At 36.6% G+C, this 22,751-nt stretch overlaps 1 protein-coding gene across 1 annotated transcript; it reads right to left on the minus strand.

The window, feature by feature from the left end:
* Positions 1-7,546: 7,546 nt before the first annotated feature.
* Positions 7,547-12,924, minus strand: LOC141675493 (chaperonin CPN60-2, mitochondrial-like). Its single transcript, XM_074482043.1, has 17 exons — positions 12,704-12,924; positions 12,259-12,283; positions 12,016-12,147; positions 11,583-11,742; positions 11,067-11,242; positions 10,887-10,982; positions 10,211-10,315; positions 9,970-10,056; positions 9,794-9,883; positions 9,609-9,689; positions 9,452-9,520; positions 9,097-9,174; positions 8,872-8,967; positions 8,689-8,788; positions 8,508-8,611; positions 8,108-8,376; positions 7,547-8,016 (listed from the first exon to the last, which is right to left on the minus strand). Exons 1-17 carry the CDS (start codon positions 12,739-12,741, stop codon positions 7,905-7,907), a joined length of 1,818 nt encoding a protein of 605 aa, XP_074338144.1. The 5' UTR covers positions 12,742-12,924; the 3' UTR covers positions 7,547-7,904.
* Positions 12,925-22,751: the final 9,827 nt, after the last annotated feature.

Consider the following 22,751-nt stretch of genomic DNA (forward strand, 5'->3'; position numbering starts at 1 on the left):
GTATAAGCCACGTACGGCCATAAAAGCCCAGGCACTAGCTGACTTCGTGGTGGAATGTACCATACCCAACCAAGAAGTCGGGGGGCAGGAAGATACCATACCTCAAGACAAGGGAGTCGACAATGGGGACAAGGAGAAAGAATATTGGGTTCTCTATTTTGATGGAGCATCAAAGACAAAATCGAGCGGAGCAGGGTTGGTTTTGCAAAGCCCTGATGGATTCTTAATTGAGTATGCTATGAAGCTAGACTTCCCAACCACAAACAATGAGGCAGAGTATGAAGCCCTGATTGCTGGTCTTGGTCTAGCTGGGACACTTAGAGTCAAAAACTTAAAGGTCCGTGGAGACTCGAAGCTGATCATATCCCAGGTAAAGGGAGAATTTGAGGCAAGGGATGATACGATGGCTAAGTATGTTCGCCTAGTAAGGGCTGTGATGACCCAATTTAATGAATGCCATGTTGAACACATTCCAAGGGAAGAAAATGCTAAAGCAGATGCGCTATCAAAGTTTGCTTCATCTGAGATTGAAGAGAGTTCAGGAAGTGTGTACTTTCGTGTTTTGAAGACACGAAGCATAGATATTAAGCTTGTGGCTCCCATAGGCTTGGGGACGTCATGGATTGATCCCATCAAGGCTCACATTCAGACCGGTTGGTTGTCAAGCGATGCAACTGAGGCACGGAAGTTAACTATTCGAGCACTAAGGTACTCCTTGATAGATGGAATTCTGTATAAGAGATCTTTCGTGGTTCCTTACTTGAGGTGTCTCAGGCCCGATGAGGCACGCTTGGCTCTTGAGGAAGTGCATGAAGGTATTTGTGGGCAACACTTGGGGGGCAGGGCCTTGGCTCATAAGATAACCCGTTTAGGCTTCTATTGGCCAGAAATGATGACTGATGCCAAAGAATATATAAAGAAGTGTGATCGCTGTCAGAAGCATGCACCAGTTGTTAGACAACCCCCCGAGATGCTGACCTCTATCAACTCGCCTATTCCCTTTGCTATGTGGGGGATGGATATTCTAGGACCTTTTCCTATGGCCACGGCACAAAAGAAATTTCTGATTGTAGCCATTGATTATTTCATCAAGTGGATCGAAGCCAAACCCTTGGCCAAAATCACAACTAAGCAGGTTGCACAATTCCTGTGGGAAAATATTATGTGCCGATATGGAATTCCCCGTATCCTCGTCACTGACAATGGAACACAATTCAACGATGAGGAATTCAAGAAGTATTGTGAAGAAAATGAAATTGAGTTACGATTCACCTCTGTGGCTCACCCGCAAGCCAATGGGCAAGCAGAGGTAGCAAATCGGATAATCCTGGATGGACTAAAGAAGATGATCGAGAAGTCAAGGAATAATTGGGTGGATGAGATACTTCCCATATTATGGGCCTATAGGACTACCTGTAGAGTCACGACAGGAGCAACTCCTTTCATGTTGGCATATGGGGCAGAAGCAGTAGTTCCCGTGGAGATATCACATTCCTCTCCAAGGATTCAGGCTTTCAATGCTGTAGAAAATGAGGAAGGGCAGAGGTTAGCCCTGGATCTAATTGATGAAGTGCGAGATGAGACACATGCAAAGATAGTAGAATATCAGAAAAAGGCTTCATTCTATTACAACCTAAGGGTTAAAGAGAGATTTTTCAAACAAGGAGATCTAGTCTTGAGAAAAATAGAGGCTTCTGGTGTCGGACAGAAAGGAAAGCTTGCCCCGAATTGGGAAGGGCCGTACAGAGTCAAGAGCGTTCAGGGTAGAGGAACCTACAAGCTGGAAACTATGGAAGGTTTTGAAGTCCCGAGGACCTGGCACGCACAAAACCTGAAGGTTTACTACGTGTAAGATAGGTGAAGTACGATTCTCACTTGTCATTGTGACAAGTAGGTTTAAAAGCACCTTGAAGCTTTGCTTGCGTAGGATTTTATATTCCAGTAGAATTTACATTGTCTAGTTATTGTTGATTAGGGTCGAACCCATGCTATGTAAGGTTTTGGAAAACCAGACTTCATATTAAAGAGTTTGAAATTATTTCTATCTAAGGATGTTTAAAGTTCAAATGTGTGTTAAGATTGTAAAGTTAAAACAGAAAGAGGCAAGAAAAGCAACATATAAAATATAACCCCGAAGGGTAACAAGTTTAGATATGAATAAAGTTCAAAAAGAAGATATACAAAAAGTTAGGCCTTGGAAGGCTGAGATTCCTCAGAACCACTATCCGAAGTCTCCTCGGAAGTCTCAGTCGTTTCTTCGGACGTCTCGGTTGTCCCCTCCGAAGTCCCTGTAGAAGTTCCCTCTGCAGGAGATGCTGGCTGTTGAGGCGCTGCTTTTGGAGGCTCTTCCACCCTGGCCTTCTTAGCGACAGGCTCAAACTCCTCCTCGGAAAAATCTTCCTCCTCTCCGTCCTTGATCATAACAGCAAGCTTCTCAGTAACACCTCCAAGCTCTGGAACCCGCATAGGGCAAGGAAAGGGGGACTGTTCAAGGACCTCTGGAAACTCATCCTGGATGGCCTCCACAGCAGCATCCCAGCCCTCTTTATAGCTAACTGGGTGAAGAAGGGAATCATGCTCCACCATCAAGTCCTTGAATTCTTGGGTGTCCATCCAGCCATCAAAGGCTTTGTCCTTCTGCGCCTTCAGAATGACATTTTCGGCCCGGGCCGTCTCCAGGTCAGAAGTGGAAGAGGCCAGTTGAGCTTCAAGGGCCTCTATTTTCTGGTTGGCCTCCTCCAACTTCTTGTTGGCATCTTCCAGGCCAACCTTCCAAGCCTTAGCTTGGTGAATTGCCCCTTGGAAATGGGCGTTAGCCTGCAAAAGAAACAACGAAAGTTTAGAAAAGAAACATGGAAAGATAAGTACGAAGGGCATAAGTAAAGGACGTACCGTCGCCAGAGCCTGGGCTCCAAATAGCTCATTCCCCTCTAAGTCCTGTTGAAGGACAAAATCTTGATAATCCACCGGGGAGATGGAATGCTTAGACCATTCCTTGGACAGCGCCGTGTTGCCCACGATTGAGTCCTTACCCCGGATCCCCCAGGCAGGTTGAAAATAGGCCCCTGGCCTCTGCTTGGTGCGCAAAACTTGGCTGGGGCCTTCCTCGCTTGGCTCCATTGCCTGAAGGAGGAACTCGGGGAAGCGATCACCAAGTCGAGGGTCTTTAAAGACCTTCCCAGCCCTCTTCATCCTGGTTGTCTCCAGGTCCTTCAGCTTGGTAGCCTCCTCAATCTTCTCAGCCACTGCAACAAACAAAGTCAGTTGAAAACCAATGAAATAAAAGTGCAGGAAATAAAGGAGGTAAGAAAGGGAACTTACTTTTCTTATTAACGGGCGAAAGGCCGCGTTCTACCAGGACGGTCTCCCGGATAAGGTCCCAAGAATGGGAAGTACCGTTGTCTTGCGTAAGGAGGTTGAAACCTCTAGCCTCCTCCTCAGACAAAGTTATGTCATTTGGGCTCCCGTCCACGGCCAGCCCAAAGGATGATCGAAACAGGGAGCCCCAATCTCCACCTTCTCAAATAACAAACAAAAAATCTTTCTTCCACCCCAAGTTATTGTCAGGGATGGACTTCCCATTCACGATATGGGGGATAGTGGGGCGCTGGTTGATAGAAACCCAACCCGGACTTTTATCAGGGCTGTTTTTGAACTGAAAAATCTTCCTGAAGACAGCAACAGATGTGGGGACGTTGTGCTTGGCGCATTGCGACAGATAGCACAGAATCAACCTCCAGGAATTAGGGGGAAGTTGGCAAGGGCTGATGCCCACATGAGCCAGTAGCAAAGGAATGAATGGATGAAAAGGGAGTCTAATACCTGCCCTTAGAGTGTCCCTACAGACGCATAGCGCGTCCTTCTTCCACTGACAGGCCCTGTCGGCCGGACCCGCAAGAACCAGCTTAAAAGGCTCCTTGATTTTGAAGCAGCTGCTCAACTTTTCCAGCTCCTTGGGATCCCGTAAAGCACTAATATGATCGTGCGCGTCCAGATGCGCATCAGACGGATACTCGTCCTCTCGAGTGTTGATCATGTCGTTTAAGGAAGTATACCTCGATCGAATAGGAAAATCGTTGGACTTTCTAGCCACGTTCATCTTGGCCAAGCGAGTCATTCTTTTGTCAGCCATCTGAAAAAGTAAGGGGCATGTAAATAGGCTATCTTAAAATGGCACACAATGGAAAAATAGACACGAAAAGCAAAGGGAGGAATCTTACCTGAAGAAGCGCTCTTGAAAAAGGCTTTGAGCTCCGACTTGCTGTTATTCCTCTGAAAATCTTAGCAGGAAGATAAAGAAGAAAACTAAGAAATGAGAAAGTGAGGAGTAATAACCTTTCCTCATTCCTTTATATAAGAGGAAAAGGAAGTTGAAGGGACGAAAAGCCCATTGAGAACAAAAGGCCATAGGAAAAAGCCCAGAAAAAAGAATATTCCAGAATATTCCTAGGAATTCTAGAGCATTCTAAACAGGGTGTATTAAGCCCAGATCAATAAAAGAGGCCCAATAAGATTTGAAAAGGCCCAATAAAAGAGGCCCAATAAGATTTGGAAAAGCCCAATAATAGAGGCTCAGTAAGATTTGGAAAAGCCCAATAATAGAGGCTCAGTAAAATTTAATAAGGCCCAACAAAAAAGGCCAGGCCCAAATCTAATCAGGATTTGGAAAATACAATACCCTAAATTAAAGCTAAATAAAGAAGGCTAGTGGAAGACCAGGAACCAGGTCGAAATCCAGGTCGTTAATCCTGCCCGAAATCTTTCGAGCAGACACCCGAAAATAACGGGTAAAAAAGACCAGAATCCAGGTCGAATTCCAGGTCGTGAATCCTGCCCGAAATCTTTCGAGCAGACACCCGAAAATAGCTGGAATAACGGGACTGAATTGAGGTCGAAGCTTCGACCAGGAATGAGGTCGAATAAACCAAACATCTTTCAAAAAATGGGGATTAAAAACCCAGGTCGAAGTTCGACTAGGATCCTGGTCGAATTCCAGGTCGTGGATCCTAGTCGAAATCCTTCGACCAGGAAGCAGGAAAACCAAAGAATCTTCGAACAGGATTCAAGTTGAAATATCGACTAGAATCCTAGTCGAAATCCTAATCGATAGGCTCATGACAAGAAGCTAAAAAAAAGGGTGGAATTTTCGACCTAGATCCAGGTCGAATTTTCGACGAGGATCCTGGTCGAATTCCAGGTCCTAAATCCAGGTCGAAATTTCGACTAGGATCCTGGTCGAATTCCAGGTCATGGATCCTAGTCGAATTCCTTCGACCAGGATGGCAAGGCTGACCCCTATTTTCGACTAGGATCCAGGTCGAAATTTCGACTAGGATCCTGGTCGAAAAAGGACTGGAAATCTGAAAAATCCAGAAAATTAGGGAAAATCCCAGAAAATTAGGGAAAATCCCAGAAAATTAGGGAAAAATCCCAGAAAATTAGGGAAAATCCCAGAAAATTAGGGGAAAATCCCAGAAAATTAAGGAAAATCCCAGAAAATTAGGGAAAATCCCAGAAAATTAGGAAAAATCCCAGAAAATTAGGGAAAAATCCCAGAAAATTAGGGAAAATCCCAGAAAATTAGGGAAAAATCCCAGAAAATTAAGGAAAATCCCAGAAAATTAGGAAAAATCCAGAAAATTAGGGAAAAATCCCGGAAATAAGGGGAAAATTCTTGGAAATTAAGATAATTCCTGAATAAAAGGAAAAATTCATTGTAAATGTGTAGGTCGCTCCACACTTTACGGAAAAACGAAACCCTGTAAGGGAACAAATAGACTTAACTTCTGCGAAACCTAATCAATGTTTCCCAAAAGTTGGGGGGCAAATGATGGGGATAAATAAATTATGATTGTATAATTAAATACTGCATTAATTGTACAAGCTGTGGGCTGCTAGGCCCAGTAAAAAGATATATGATACTCAGACCAGAAAGGTTAAGCCTGATGGACCAGATCATGCCTGATGGAATAAAAAAGGCCCAAAAGCCCTGATTATTAATTAATTTCGTAATTAATTAATAAGGGAAAAATCAGATGTTGAGAAGAGTCCCGATAAGGATATAAATCCTTAGAGATTAGCCTCAAGGGGACCTAAAAGGATAAGGAATCAGTTTTCTACTATCTAGGACTCCAAAGTCCATTCTAATTATGAGACTTGCCCACCAAGTCTCCTATACCAAGTACAATTCAAGGACTCCCAACATCTATATAAGGGGTCTCACCCCACCAATCAGAACTACGTTTTTTGGCTTGATTCTCTAATTCACAGAGATACGTAGGCATCTCGTAAAGGCAGATCGAGCCACGAAACACGAGAGCAGCCATTAAAGGCCTTGAGCTCCCGAATCTTAGTAATAAATACAGCAAATAATAACCTTAGTTTTTTATCCATAACAATATATTTTCAAGAATTTAAACAAAAAATAAGTAGGTACAAAAATGAATAGAATAATAATGTAAAATTACTTTTTTGCCTAAATTTTTGGATAATATTTGTTGGACAAAAATTTTAAACCAATCGCTGAATTAAACATTTTTCGTGGGCTTTGCGAGGGCTTAAAATCGTCAAAATTTTATTTATAGAACTCACGGTAGAGTCGAAATAAAATCAAACGGAACTCGGTAATTTTTTTTAAATATTTGAATTTGAATTTGATTATTATTTTTTCTATTCTAAATTATTAAACATTTCTTGAATCAAAAATAAAATATTTATTCATTGCGCGCGCAAACATTAAAAATGTGGTAGTCGGTTAGTCATTACCGTAATTGAGTTTATATAATACACGAAATTATTTTTATATTTATGCTATTCATACTACTTTTTTCAAAGTCTAAAAAAGATAATTCGTTTGTCGGTTTAATGACATTGAAATAAGATAAATGATATACACTATTTATTCTGGCTAAAACAAAAATATACTGAGGTTAAAATAAATTTAAACTTAAACTAAGTTTAAGTACAATTAGTTGGATTTGGTGGTGTAATGGATTTCGGGTTAAAATAAAATAACAAAACCTATTCATTCATCTGTAAATAAATATATTTTTGAATTAGTAATTTGTCGTATATTATACACTATTTATCTTGGCCTTGGTATAGTAATTAGTTGAATTTAGTCATACACTATTTATCTTGGCCTTGGTACAGTAATTAGTTGAATTTGGTTAGGTAAAGTGAATATACCACTTTACCCACTTTTCCTAATTTTTTCTCACAAAATTACACTTTTTCATAATTCTCGTGTTCAAAGCAAACATATAGAATTCAACGGGACATAGAAAGTAACTCTTTTTTTTTGTACCTTTTGTACCTTTAGCTTCAAAATTTATTCCAAACATCAAATGTATCACCCGGAGGTGACGCTGGGAGTTAGAGAGGCTCTCCTCTTATCTAAATCTCCTCACATATACATCTAATCTATACAAATCTTCATGTTACTCTAACTGAGGTTGATATGTCTCAAGATCACTCTTTTATCTATACAAATCTTCATGTTACCCTAATTGAGGTTGATATGTCTGTTTGGAACAAGTTTCAAAGCCAAGAAGAGATCAAAAGTAAAAAGTTATACAGCAATAAGAATGATAATCAATAACTTGTCTAATAGAGTATAAAAAAACTAGTATATTCATCTGATGCAACGTAGACAGAAAAAATGCCTTGAAATTGCCACAGATCATACAAAAACGAAACAAACGAAGAGCCATTTAGTCCTCGAAAAAACACCCTCATGTATAAGAATCCTACAAATACCAAAAGTTCCTATAGAGCATTCTCCTTGGTGCAATTATTACCTGCCGTGTGCTTTTGTCGCCCAACATAAAAGTATCCTAACCTAACAGGCAAAAACCCTTGTATTGATTGTAATGTATGTCGGACTTGTTAATCAATATGTCTTATCAATAATCCATGCCTCCCATACCACCCATGCCGCCGCCCATTGGCATGTCTTTATCGTCCTTGGGGAGTTCAACGACAATGGCTTCCGTAGTTGTCATCAAGGAAGATACACTGCATACATGAACATGCAGATAAACACGGTTACTTGCACTGAACAAACGGTTTCAGAACAAGAGAAGACCAAAGTAGCTGTCTTTCTTACCTTGCGGCATCAACCAATGCTGTTCTAATTACTTTCAGAGGGTCAATAATTCCAGCTTTGACCATATCAACATAAGCACCTGTTGGTGATAATTTCAGATTATATATTAGACGAGAAAAAAAGATAATCAAGAGAAACAAACAAAACAAACAGATAGACTTGCCTTCAGCCGCATCATAACCAAGATCAGGGTCATCCTGCTCCAACAGCTTGCCAACAACAACAGCCCCCTCCACACCAGCATTAGATGCGATAGTGTGTACCGGTGTCTGCGATAACAAGTTTTTATTATGGCTCAATACACTATTGGAGACATAAAAAATATGAAACAAAAAATCAGACATAAACAAGTGACTCTTCGAATCACAGCAAGAGACTGTTAGAGCATTTCGAGATAGACCTTAAGGGCATCTCGAATAATCTGCACACCAATTTTCTGGTCAAAGTTGGCTGTTGGAAGCTTTTCTAACTCTTTAGTCGCGTATAAGAGAGCAACTCCCCCACCTGCAAATACGACAAGTTTAGTATGTCTTTTCTGGTCTTTCATCAAAACACGAACATATATAGGAGAAAATTATTACCTGGCACGATTCCTTCCTCGACAGCAGCCTTTGTGGCATTCAGCGCATCTGTAACTCTATCCTTCTTCTCGCCTACTTCGGTTTCACTAGCTCCTCCAATCTACAAAAGATGGAAAATTTTGAACACAGATTAGCTCTGAAATAAATAATGTTATAATTGAGTTTTCCAGATGCAGGACAAACCTTCAGTACAGCAACACCACCAGAAAGCTTGGCTAATCTTTCTTGAAACTTCTCTTTGTCATAATCAGAAGTACTTAATTCAATTGATGACCTTATCTGTATCAGAGACAAAAGATAAACATTGAACATCAAAAATTACAGTGTACTACTTGGCTCATAGAGTGGGTAAGCCAGCCAATCCTGGTCAATAACAATCCATGTTGGATATGGAAGGAGCGCACTAACCTGTTCACACCTCTCTTCTATAGCTTTTTTCTCACCAGCACCATCAAGAACAACAGTGTCATCCTTGGATATTGTGATCTAGATTAAACGTTCTTGTCAGAAAAAAATATATATCGAAAAGGAGTTGCATCTACAATAATTTCTCTGTAATTTGGTTGAGGTGCTATACCATTTTTATTAAAATACATGACCAGACAAGAATTATCAAGAGTTTGCAATTTTGCATGTTTTTATGATAAAATTGCCACATGCTATATGTAACTACATTGTAGATTACCTTGTTTGTGCTATTGGTAATACAAGGCATAAACTCAATAACCAATATAATTTCAAGAACAAGTTACAAAAGATCTACCTTTTTGCATGACCCGAACATATCTAACTCCACATTGTCAAGGTTCATACCAAGCTCTTCAGTTATAACCTATAAACCAAATGTATACAGGTTAGCTGGGTACTCCTAAATGAGCAAAATTTATGTAAAGAGTAAAATATTTGGCAAAATATCCAACCTGGCCACCAGTAAGGACAGCAAGATCCTGGAGATTAGACTTTCTGTTATCTCCAAACCCAGGAGCTTTGATTGCACAAACCTAAAAAGAACCATGAAAGGAAGATGAGTTCATTCTAATTTTAAATTTATCAAAAGTTTTTTTTGAAGAAAAATCATTACTGCACGTGTACTAAGAAAGAGAACCTTAATTCCAGCACGTAGCTTATTTAAAATTAATGTAGCTAATGCTTCACTGTCAACATCTTCAGCAACTATTAACAAAGGCCTTTGTCTCTGAAAAATTCTTACATTAGTAAACATAAATGTGTAGCAAAGAGAAGCAATCAATAGTGAGTCAACAGCTATGCGGTAGCAAATACCTTTAACGCCAACTCTAATACTTTTACCACTGCATTTATGCTAGAGATTTTCTTTTCATGAATCAATATAAGTGGATCATCTAACTCCTGTGAGAAATAGGAAAATCTGTTAATTTTGAATATCCAAATACATCTGAATATACATAACTTTAATTGAAAAAAAACTGAAGTAAGCAGCTCTTGTTCATCACAATCGAAATCCTTTTAAAGATAGTTCAATTTTATAGAAACTAAGGCTTACACATTTCTGGTTCTTCTGATTTGTGATGAAATATGGTGATATGTAACCCCTATCGAGCTTCATTCCTTCAACAACTTCCAACTCATTGTACAGTGTCTTTCCATCCTGCATCAGTTTTAAAGAGAACATACATCCATATTCGGCATCAAATTTATTAAGATTTCAAGATCAAAATTTACTACTAAAGATTTAAACTAAACATGTCGCAAGAATACAAAAAGAAAATTGTAGTCAGAAAAAAAGACAGGTTGCTAGAACTTAATTGTTTCCACATGTTTAACTTAGAGAGGCAAGCAAAACAGGGTATCAGGTGATAATACTTGGAACAAGTTTGAGAAAGTACAATAATCGAGACATTCCTTTTGAGAAGCTTAACTTTTGGTGAGGACATCAAGTTTTTAAAATTTTTTATTTTTTTTATTGATTAATAGTTTAAAGGTGGATAGAACTGACATCAGCACTTGGTATTTAGCAAATCTGATTGATTTCCATGGCTCACATAATTATCCATTTCAAACACTAGAGTAGACTAATAGAATCTTAAAATGCTTGCATATATCTTGGCGAGGGCTACAGTTTCGTTACTACCAACATGTAAGCGGTACAAAAAATAGGCTGACATTATTTAAAACCTATTGCTGATTTTTTGAAATGTTGCCTAATAGATAAAACTTACCTGGATTGTTATTACTCCCTCCTTGCCAACCCTTTCCATTGCCTTCGCAATTAACTCTCCGATTTCCCTCTCACCATTTGCAGATATAGTTCCAACCTTCAAAAATACAAAGACAGCCATTATTTACAAACATGGTCATGTCACAAATATTGACAAACTACTTAATGTTATAAAACAAACCTGTGCAATTTCTTCAGATGTGCTTATCATCCGTGCTCGACTCTTTAAGTTTGTAACCACAGCATCTACGGCCATGGTAATGCCACGTCTAAGGTCCATTGCATTCATACCAGCTGCAACTGATTTGCAACCTTCAGTGAATATCGCACGGGTGAGGACTGTTGCACAAGTAGTACCTGGATTTTCGTACAAAAAGAGGTAGATTAGATGACTTTAAGCACAAGCAAAAACCCGAAACATGTAAATATCATTTGTTAGAAATGGTAATTTCTGGAATATGCACATGAGTTAGAGAGCAGTCCGCGTATAATCTAGTAGTATACTATAACCAAAATATACTTGCTACGAAGAAAACCACCATCATGTTTTCGGAAAAACACTGACCAAGTATGAAATGAACAAAAAAGGTCAGCCACCCTTTTGATTTATTAAATCCTATATTTCATTTTGTGAAGCAAGTAAAAATTACCCTCTAGAATACAATCATGAAACAAGAATATAAAGGTAAGACTTTACCATCCCCAGCAACATCATTGGTTGCGTTTGCAACCTGTTTGACAAGGCTTGCTCCGATGTTCTTCACTTTGTCCTTAAACTCGATACTTTTAGCAACTGTTACCCCATCTTTAGTAACTTTTGGTGCCCCATAAGGTTGCTCAATGACCACGGTACGCCCCTTAACAGTGATACAACAAATTGTTTAACTAATCAAAAAAAATTTAAAAACTACTGATTCATACTAGAATATAACCATGTAATTGTTGGCTAGAACGAGTACCAATAGATGTGCTCCATTTTAAATTAGAAATTCAAAATAAAAATTTCAACAACCAAGTCTTCCCAATACAACAATAAGTCAATAAGACATAATGGTAAGACAACCGACAGATCACTATAAAAATTGTACTAAATTAACAAAAAATATGAACAGCTATAAAACTCGAAGTACCTTAGGCCCCATAGTTACTCTAACTGCATCAGCGAGCTCTTCAACACCTTTTAGCATTAAAGCTCGGGCTTCAACCCCAAATCTAATATCCTTGGCAGCATAGTTTCTACTTAAATTTAACCTACTCCCAATCTTTACAAACAAAAACAGAGACCAAAAAACATAAACATCAAACTTCCACAAAAAATGAAGCAAATTTCACAACTAAATTTTACACTCTGTCAATCAATTTCGTAAAAATACCTGTTTGCTGCTGTTTGAAGCAATCCTGCACAACAATCACAATTGGGTTCTCATATTAGATTAAAGTTCCGAACTTTACAACAAACTAATTGCAAATTCAAATTGGCTAAAAGTCTATGCTAAAACTACAATAAAGATCAAAACTTTAAATCAACAACATGGGTTGGCTCAAAGCATAAACACCAAACAATATGTTGCAAATTCTAAAGGGTTTACTTAAATTAGAATAAAAATCAAAACTTTAAGCAAAAACAACAATCAACAATCAAATTGCAGCCAATTCAAAAGGGTTGGCTCCAATTAGAATAAAAATCAAAACTTCAAGCAAAAACATCAAACAACATGTTGCAAATTCAAAAGGGTTGGCTCCAATTGTAAAAAAGATCAAAACTTTACAAGAAACAAACATAAACAAATGAATTATAATACATATGGGTGAAAGTACCGTGCTTTGGAGGCAAGATTTGCTGCAAATCTGTACATGATTTTTCTGGGATTGTTGCAGAATAATCAAATGTTTGTAAAAGTGAGAACTATTAGAAGATGCAAGAAGAAGAAATAGACAGGCAGACTATATAAATATAAGTGTGGAGGAAGAGAAGGGCCTAGAAGAAGCAGGGTTTTAGCCTTTTAGGGTTTAGGGGTTTTGCAAAAACACTAACAGCAATCCTGAATTTAGTAATTTATTTAATTGTCAAATTGTTAGTATCAAATTGTCAAATTTATTTAATTTATGTTGGAGTACTTTTTATCTTTTAAATATAATATTAGGAGGTATGTGAATGTAATTTTACTAATTTTTTTAAATCTTTATGGTATAGTTTTCTGTAATATTTTATTAGGTCCAAATTTTTAACTAAATTGTTTCTATCTTCTAAAATGGGAAACAGTTTCAGAGAAGTAGATTGTAACTAAACTTTTGGGCTTTGAAAAGAGAACTGTTGGGCCATATTATGGTGTTAGAGTCTAACATTAAAGCCAGTTTAGGGAGGGTGTTCGGTTCGAATACTCATGCTTCATTTATTTGATTTAAATACCAATCTCTATGTTTTGTTCGTTTTGATTTTACACACATTTTAATATGTTTGATGGTTTGTAAAATTTTGTTTTAATAAATAAAAGTTGATACTATATGATTTAGTTCACAAAATATGAAAACTTTTATAATTATAGTTTTAACTAGTTCAAATATATGTGTAACAAATTAAAACAATAAAAGAAAATAGAGGGAGTATTATTGGCATAGGTGATATGATTGTTTTAAGCCATCAATTAGGTGAGAGTAGGGCTGTAATTCGGGTCGAGCGAGCCGAGTTTCGAGCCGGACATAATTCGAGCTGAGATTAATCGAGTCGAGTCGAGCCGGCTCGTTTAACTGACCGGCTCGTTTAGTTAAACGAGCCTAAACCTCTGGCCGAACTCGACTCGTTTAATTTCACGAGTTGAGTCGAGCCGGCTCGAGTAATTAAACGAGCCGGAATCTCTGCCCGAACTCGGCTCGTTTAGTTGAATCTCTGCCCGAACTCGGCTCGCTTAACTAAACGAGCCGAGTCGAGCCCAGTTAAACGAATTCGAGCCGGGCGAGCTCGCGAGCCGCCCGACTCGAATTAGAGCCCTAGGCGAGAGTTCAATGGTTTCTCAGATACTTGGACTACATTTTTTTAACATGTCTCGAATAAATGTTTGAATTGTTTGAACCATTATATTGATGCAAATATTTGCTCTTATCTATTCATAAAACAAGCTAATCGCCATTTACTTGGCCAAATCATTGCTATAAAAACCTCATCATCCGTTACATATTCATTCTGTCATTAGTAGCTGACAAATAATACATAAAACTATGAATATATTTACTGATTTTACTGCTCTTTTGTCAACTTTGCTTTTAGTGTTGGTACCTACTATGGTTGTGCATGGTGCTACAACATCATCACTTTGTAACCAAACACCTTTTCCCCAGTTATGCCATCATCAGTCTTGCTTTAAATAAAGTTGCAATGGCTTCGCAAACATCAGCTCCATCTCGTAAAAAATCAAAAGGACGGCGCTTACTAAATCATGATCTGCCAGAGTGGCTCTCGACGAGTGATCGCAGGCTTCTTGTGGCAAATGCACCCGTAGCTGATATCGTGGTAGCGCAGAACTGTCGGGTAATTTTAAGACCATCTCTGAGGCCTTGGCTGCAGCAAAGACCGGGAGTAAGAGATTTGTTATCTTGGAAGGCCCTGGGGGGATTATTTGAGGACAATTGTTATGAAAAGTTATATATCTAGAAGATTTAATCGACCTTTCCTGTTGGCTTCCGTGGAACGATACTTGGAATCGTGTAAACACATCGTATTATGCCGAATATATGAATAGGGGGAGTGGTGCAGGTACTGCAGGCAGGGTGATATGACTAGGGCATCAGATCATAACAAATGTTAAGGGAGATGAAGGATTTTCAATTAGAAGTTTGTTAAATGATAAGGTGAATTTATGTTTTTTTACTAATTAATTAATCACACACGCTAAAAATCGAACTCTTGACCTCTCGCAAAATTACTGCACCAACCTTTTATTTACAAATTTATGTTAGTTGTTGGAAGGTGGAGTTCAAGTCACACCTCACAAGAAATTGCATAGGAATATAAAATACCATCATATCAGGAGAATAGGTCCTAGCACTACAAGAAATATACCCATTTGCGATGAAATTTTTACACTACAATACAATTCGTCGCAATTGGCTCAATTGTGACAAAACATATTCGACGTTTTTGCTCAAATCTTAAGTTCAAATTTTCGTCACAAGTAACCATTTCGTCATAAGTATCAATTCTGTCGCAAACCCCAATTTTGTCACAAGTACATATTTCGTCATAAATAACCATTTCGTCACAAGTATTCATTTCGTCATAAAGTTAAGAAAAATATCACAAGTTAGGGAAGTGGAGCTCACTTTTAGTGAGCTAATAACTACACTTTCGACGGTATATTTCGTCATTTTATCCTAAATTTACGACGACAGTATGTCGTAAGTTATCATCTTGGGCCCACAAACTTGTCAAAATTAATTTAAAAACAAACAAATGAATAAAATAATAAAGAACAACCAAAATTTATTAGTAAAACATTATTCTTGCGACGAATTTGCATTCCATCGTAAAACCATGCGACGATTTGACGTGTTCTGTTGTAAAGTGACGCGCCCAATTATTCCGTCGCAAGTTTTCCGTCGCAAATGATCATATTTCTTGTTGTAGTGTAGAAACAAGATAACCTAAAAGTTAATGGTTTTCTTTTATATGAGAAGAATTATTAGATTATGATTCAAGAACAATGAACTAAACATATGTTGTATCATTACATTATTAATCACATATCTTCAATCTCTAAGAACAATGCCATTAAACTATTTATCTGTCCAAGTGTGTACCAAAGTCCAGTCTGATCCCGGGAAAGGACCATCAGTCGTCGCAAAATAAAAACCATCAGGCTCAGCTAACCAGTAACACAGATTCAACCCATTGCCTTCATCTTGGTGAGAGCATTTATAATAATAACTTTTGTTAAACACTTCAAACGCATTGTCTAATTTTTTCTGATTCCACCAGAAGTGACAAAAATACATAGTTCTCAGAAAGAACTGCACATTGAAATCCCATTTCATTTCTTGACCTTGTTGAAGATGGAATTCACCGATCTCGTCGTCTTTGGATGCGCAATGAACCCATATTGGATCGTTGATTCCGTTCCGTACATGTATTTCGAAGCTGAAAGTTAAAGCATTGTTTGCAGCACAAAGTTTTGTAGTTTGAATGATCAGAAGAAAGAGAAAGAGATTTCTCATTATTATGCACTTGTACATTTATTAAAATTAAAACTTGTAATTGTTTCCTATTGATTTATATTATAGTTGGATTGCAATAAATATATATCATACTAGATATTACATAATTTCAACTATTTGGATTGTAATTAATTATCACTAGAAACTTGATATGATTAGTCAAAAATGGATTGAGATATGAGATAACAAAAGATATAAGACCACTAATTACATTATGTTATGAAATACCCTTGTGTCCATATCGTTACCGAAAATGGATATTCATTAGTACTCCCTAGAGATGCACAAAAGGTTTACCGGGGCTTAAAAAACCCGAGTTTTTTGGGCCGGGTTTTTTGGGCTTTGACTTTGACCGGGCCGGGCTTTCCGGAAATGTCAGAGCCCGTTTAGACCTTCGAGGCGGGCCTAATCGGGCTTTTTTTCCGGACCGGATCGGATCGGGTCGGGCTTTTTTATAATTTAAATCGGATCGAGTATTATTAGAGATTCTGAAGAATACATGTGTTAGCAACTAGATCATCGTAAAAATGTATTACTTTATATGAAATATTTTATGAAAACATTACTTCGTTGAAAACATTTAAGTTCAGCAAAAAATAAACATGTTTATAGAATAATATGTTTTAACAATGATATCCAAATATTCACAACAATGATATCCAAATATATATAGTGTACTTATTATATCTTCTTTCATTATTTATGCAACGAAGTATATAAATAATATTATTAATCACAAATATGTAAATATATATGTGTTTAAAGTATTATTTATATTTATAGTAAATGTGAATTTATAAATATATAAGAAAATAAGAATAATCAAATTATAACCGGGTTTTTAATCGGGCCAGGTCGGGCCGAAGCCCGGGCTTTTAACCGGGCCGGGCCGGACTTTGCCTAAAAATATAGGGCCCGTCGAGGCCCGAAGCCCGGGCCGGGACCGGGCCGGGCTTGACCGGGCTTTGACCGGATCGGGCCGGGCCAGATTTTCGGATCCGGGCTTTTTGTGCATCTCTAGTACTCCCTCAGTCCCACTGGATTGTTTACGTTACTTTTCGGCACGCTTTTCAATGCTCATTTAAAGTATACTTCCATAATATTTTTATTTTTTAAAAATATTTTGAAAAAAAGTTTCATGTTTAAACTTTTATTCAGAAAAAACATTATGAAACTATACTTTATTTAAGCCTCGAAATACGTGCAAACAGTGTACGTAAACAACTCACCGGGACGGAGGGAGTACTAAACTGTCGATCAAAGGACAATGATTTAGGGTACCACAATTTGAAATGCTTGAAAACAATTTGAAAAAAATTAGAACGTTTATTGTGGGACGGAGGGAGTAATTTAGATAGAGTAGTGCTACAGACCCAAAATTGGGTCCAAAAAAATAGTGTTACAAAATGATGTGATATTGGTGATTTGTCATTTTTGACTCTTTTAATTGGAGAGATTTATGTGAATACATAGGGATCAATCTTATTAATTATGTGATGACCTATCAAAAGCATTTTGAAACGATTTTAGGAATAGATTTTGATTATCTAGCATTTCTCATTTACATGCTTGGAGATTAGGTTTATTAAAGGCTTTTGACTTTTGGACATTGTAAAAGATTTTGTTTAAATTGCAAAGTCGTGGCAGATTTCTCGCAAATTAAATGAAATTATAGATGATTGTATCAATATTCTTTTGAATTCAGAAAACTGCATATGTTATTACTCCATTCTTTTTTAATTAATAATTGATCATATTATTTATTAATTATGACAAAAATTAATGTTACATCCAAATTTTTATGTGTGTTGGTGTTATTAGCGGTCGATTTATCTTTGATGAAATTTTCAAATATGAATATATGTTCGTGCTTAATCCAGAGATAAGATGCTTGATTGAGAGATAAGCTCTTACCTAATACCTTATATTTTTATATTGTGTGCCATAAACTTTTTTATGAATTGAAAAAAAAGAAAGGTGAATATTTAATTTCTTTAACTTGTTCCCAAAATATTTTTTTGGAAAAAATAAAAAAATCTAAAGATTTTGAAGGAAACTCTTTCCATTTCTGTCTCTAAAATTTTCTTTTCCCAGTTTTGAAAAGATTTAGAGAGAAAAGAAAACAGTCCATTTTTAATTCTTTTCTTTTTTTGTTGATTCAGGAACACATGTAAAATCGAATACCTAAAAGTTGTAAATTTTTCATAAATTCACCAGTAATTTATATTTTAATATCCTTCTTAATAAACTACCAAATTTAAAAAGATAATTTTAAATACAAATCGGATATATTAAACGAAATCAACACAAATTCCTTAAAAGTAAAATGCAATAAATACCGGAGGAAAAAAACAATAACACTATCCTCTTTGATCATGTAACAGATTTTGTGATCATTAGAGATATGGGAGAATCACAAATATTGTTTCGAAAAAATATTATATTTTGAGAATATTTTGAGAAGACATTTTTAAATTTTTATGAAATTTCTTTTCATATATTTTCAAAAATTTAATCATAAATACAAGTCCACCCGAGTAGTTTTATATAAATTTGAGCACTTGTGAGTAAATAAAACAATTACAAACAACACAACCAAAAAAATGACCTCCAGCTCGAGGACTTTTTTCTTTATTCATATTCTCATAATCTCGCATCTTTTTCAAACATGTTTCGCAAAAGAACACGTTGCTATAACCGACCATATCGTGCCCGGAAACGGACATCCTTTAGTAGTTCACTGTCAATCAAAGGATGATGATTTAGGATACCACAACCTGAGTTTAAATCAACTGTACTCTTTCGGTTTTCATATGAATTTATGGGGAACCACCTTATTTGTTTGTCATTTTTACTGGGGTCAAAAAAAGGCAGCGTTTAAGGTGTTTGATAAAAATATTTATAGCCAAATTGCTGAGGATATGAATACTTATTCTTATGAAGGCAGAGAGGATGGCATGTATTTTTATAAATATAATACTGATATTCATAACATGAAGTGGACGCTGGTGATGAATTGGCAAGATTGTGTTCCAGATGACCATTGTGGCAGTGCAATTTAAATTATATCTTGTTTTCCGATATAATAATATATATAAATGTATAAAAATGTATTATTCTTGAAATTATAAATTATTACATTGAGTTGATTTGAATTTTCTTTTACCAAATTTACATAATTTGATTATAATAATCTTAAGGATTAGCAACTTAAGAAAGTTTTGTGTTAACAAAAAAGATGGAGTTCTGTGCATGCCCATTTTATTCTTTGTATTGAACATCTAGTTCATTTTCATTTGGTGATGCTGTGATCAAGGTTAAAGAGTATACAAGCTATGCAGCTTCTGTGATCTTAGGGAATGTCTTCTGATCTGTCATTTTCAGTTTCCTTTTTGCATCAGGTTTGTCTCTCGTAATTTGTCTAAGTGAATAGCCTTGATGCCTGATGGTGTCTATTCTAGTCGAACATGATGAGATAGGTCAAGTGGTAAAGACTTATTCACTATCTTCGGAGGTTCTGAGTTCAAAAACTTGACTTAGGAGAGTTTAGTCCTCCTGACACCTTATAATTATAGGGAACTTGGTACCTTTTGATCAATCATCTCGAGTTCAGAGTTCGAATCAAGAGAATCCCAGTATTCGTATAATATTGTATCTTGATTCTAAGATTGAATTTATTGTCCCACATACGTGCTAATACTCGTTCACTTTTCAACCCAAAAAAAATCAGATTTTGAGGGGACGTATTAACATGTAAGCTTGATATGCAAATTAAACCAACTTCCTTATACATTAAAATTTTGAGAAAGTAACTCAATAAAACAATTTACATTTGATCTAATGGAGAAGGGATATCAATTCTGTTTTTTTTTCCTTTTTCTGCCTAAATAATTTACGGTATGAGATAGATTGAGCAGTGGCATTGCGTATATTATGGTTGTAATTTCAACTTTATTTTAATTAAATGTGGTGATTTTCTTGTTGCAGTAGGGACTTCATTAGGGTCCATAACCGGAGCTTTGATAGGCCAAGAGACCGAAACTGGTTTTGCTCGGGGGCTGCTGTCGGAGTCATATCTGGTGCTGTGTTCTCTCTATCGAGGTATTCGAGTCATCTCTACTCTATGGCATTCTGGGGAGTCTGGACTTCGCTGTGTTCTGTATCTGGTGAGCAATTTTGCTAAATTTTCTGTTAGAATAATATAAGATCCTGGAAATGGTCATTCTCTAACACCTTGAGGTTTTAGAGTAATTGGTTTCTTGACACTTTCTACACGTATATGATCAGAACCTATCTTCTCTAGCTGGGAAATCGTATATGTACCAGATTGATCATCAAATTATGTACATGGTTTATGATTTTACAAGACCAATTTGTTAAGAAAATATTTATACTAAAAAAACCTTTAAGAATAATCTTAAAGTCATTCTCCGTAGCTCTCATCCAAAAAAATCAGTCATCAGGCAAATTATTAGCTAAATTCCTGACAGATACCATCATAAAAACTCATAATGATACTGCAATAACGAAGCCTAACCTCTCTCAATAGATTATAATTCCAAAATTTTCGGGGTCCCTATTATTATTAATAACATTATCAAGTACACGCGTGATATGTTAGGGACTTCTTAGGGGCCCTAACCGGTGCTTTGATAGGCCAAGAGACCGAGAGTGGTTTGGCTCAGAGGGGCTGCTGTCAAAGCCAAATCAGGTGCTGTTTATTCTATCGAGGTATTCGATAGAATAAACAGCACTTTGCTATGTTCTTGGTGAGGAATCTTGCTAAACTTTCTACCTGTATATGGTACTTTAAATTAATATGGTACTTTGGCAGGTGATTCAGTTGATAAAATTTCAAGGATCACTAGGGGAACTCAGGAAGAAACAAATAATCACCATAGATATATATAAATTTTTAAATAAGTCTCCCACTAAAAACATATGAAGTCATAAAATCAAAGTTAGCAATACTACTAGATAAAGATGACAAGTCTTGAGACACCTTTTAAGTATAGATGATCAACCCTAATGCAAGAACCATCATCATCATTGTTCAAACTATTTTCCTTTACCAATTACTATCTTGATAAAATTGATCGTAAGCGTGATCTGGATAGAATTGATCATAAGTGTCATCTTGACGATAAGTCTCAACTCCTTGATTAGGAGCAGATCTTGGTCCAATAGGATAAAATTTCATGAGTTGCTCCATAGTTGGTTGCAGGCCTTCGCCATTGTAATTGTTCATATAAGCTATATTTTGTACTGTCCCTGGAACCGTCCAACAATTATAAAGAGACTGAGACGAATGTGCATCATACACAATGTTTGACGCGCCACCAACATAATCATCATCAGAATTGACAATTATTTGATTCTGGTAATGGTCCATAAACGGAAACTCCAGCTGTTCAATTGGCATTGGAACTGGCATCACAGAACTTTCCTGGTGAGGGTCGATTGTAACTCTATACTTGGCAGCTCGATTTTCCTCTTCAAAATACATGCTCCTCTTCTTAGTTAACACCATTTGTTGTTGCTGCTGCTGCAACTGAAAATAAGCACAATCGACATTTTTACTATGAGCATAACCTTTTATTTGTCCCAGTTTAGCCTTTGCATTTTTAACAGTGTTCTCCAGAGATGCAACGATTCTCCGAAGATCGTTTTCTGCAAAGCTACTAAAACTAGAGATCCCTGTCGGATACTTCGACTGAAGATTAGTGCTACGCAAGGTGGTTATGTCTTTCTCGCATTTTTTGATCATGCCTTTAAAAACGTCGGAAAGAAGAGTTGTCTTGTTTCTGCGATCCTCGTATGACTGGCCTTTATATTTGTTGATTAATTCGAGAACTTCATCATGATTATCAGGAAAAATCGCGGGTTCAAGCGGACAGGCTTGTGTTGTATCTTGTTTAGGCCCGAAAATGATTGCTATAGCTTTGATGCCACATAGCGTTGCAAGCTCACCAACTTTTTTCATCACCATGGTTTTCTTCGTGTGGAAAGTATTATTTCGCGCCTTTTCCTTCGTTATGAGTTCCATCTTCAATCTTGCTTTACCCATCTGCACCACAAAATTCTTAATTAGTTTAGATACAAGATTCAAAAATATTAAACAAAAACAAATTATATTTATATTATATTAATCGGAATAGGATATATTTTGGTATGCTTATTTTTGGTTCGTTATCTTTTTAATCTAGTGATCAAAATCGTTAGGTTGGAATACTATAATAGTATAAACAACTCAAACTCTCAGGTTCGAATCACGCCGACAACAAATATTTATATTATAATTTTACGCTACTAAACTTCCGAGGTTCGAACCCTGCCAACAACAAATATTTATATTATTATTTTTCACTACTCAATCTCCGAGATTCGAATCTCGCGAATAGCAAATATATATATTATTATTTATATGCTATCCAAGTTTAATGTTTGACTATCGCCAACAACAAATATTAATATTACTATTTATAAACATACTAATAAGGTTAATGATCTAAATCTCATCAATTATATACTATAAATAATATATTTTAATTTTAAATCATATAAAAATATTAATGAAGACGGATTATAAAGTCAGTATTGATAAACAATGCAAATATACAAACTATTACAATCTACAATGAAAACTGTAAGTAAAAAT

The sequence above is a fragment of the Apium graveolens genome, chromosome 1 (genome assembly GCF_009905375.1).
Source record: "Apium graveolens cultivar Ventura chromosome 1, ASM990537v1, whole genome shotgun sequence".
Taxonomy (NCBI): Eukaryota; Viridiplantae; Streptophyta; class Magnoliopsida; order Apiales; family Apiaceae; genus Apium; species Apium graveolens.

Coding starts and splice junctions, on each gene's coding strand:
- LOC141675493 (XM_074482043.1), bottom strand. CDS start 12,741: ATGTACAGATTTGCAGCAAATCTTGCCTCCAAAGCACG. Junction 11,743..12,015: donor GAGTAACTATGGGGCCTAAG/GTACTTCGAGTT, acceptor ATCACTGTTAAG/GGGCGTACCGTGGTCATTGA. Junction 9,521..9,608: donor CTGTCCTTACTGGTGGCCAG/GTTGGATATTTT, acceptor TTTGGTTTATAG/GTTATAACTGAAGAGCTTGG.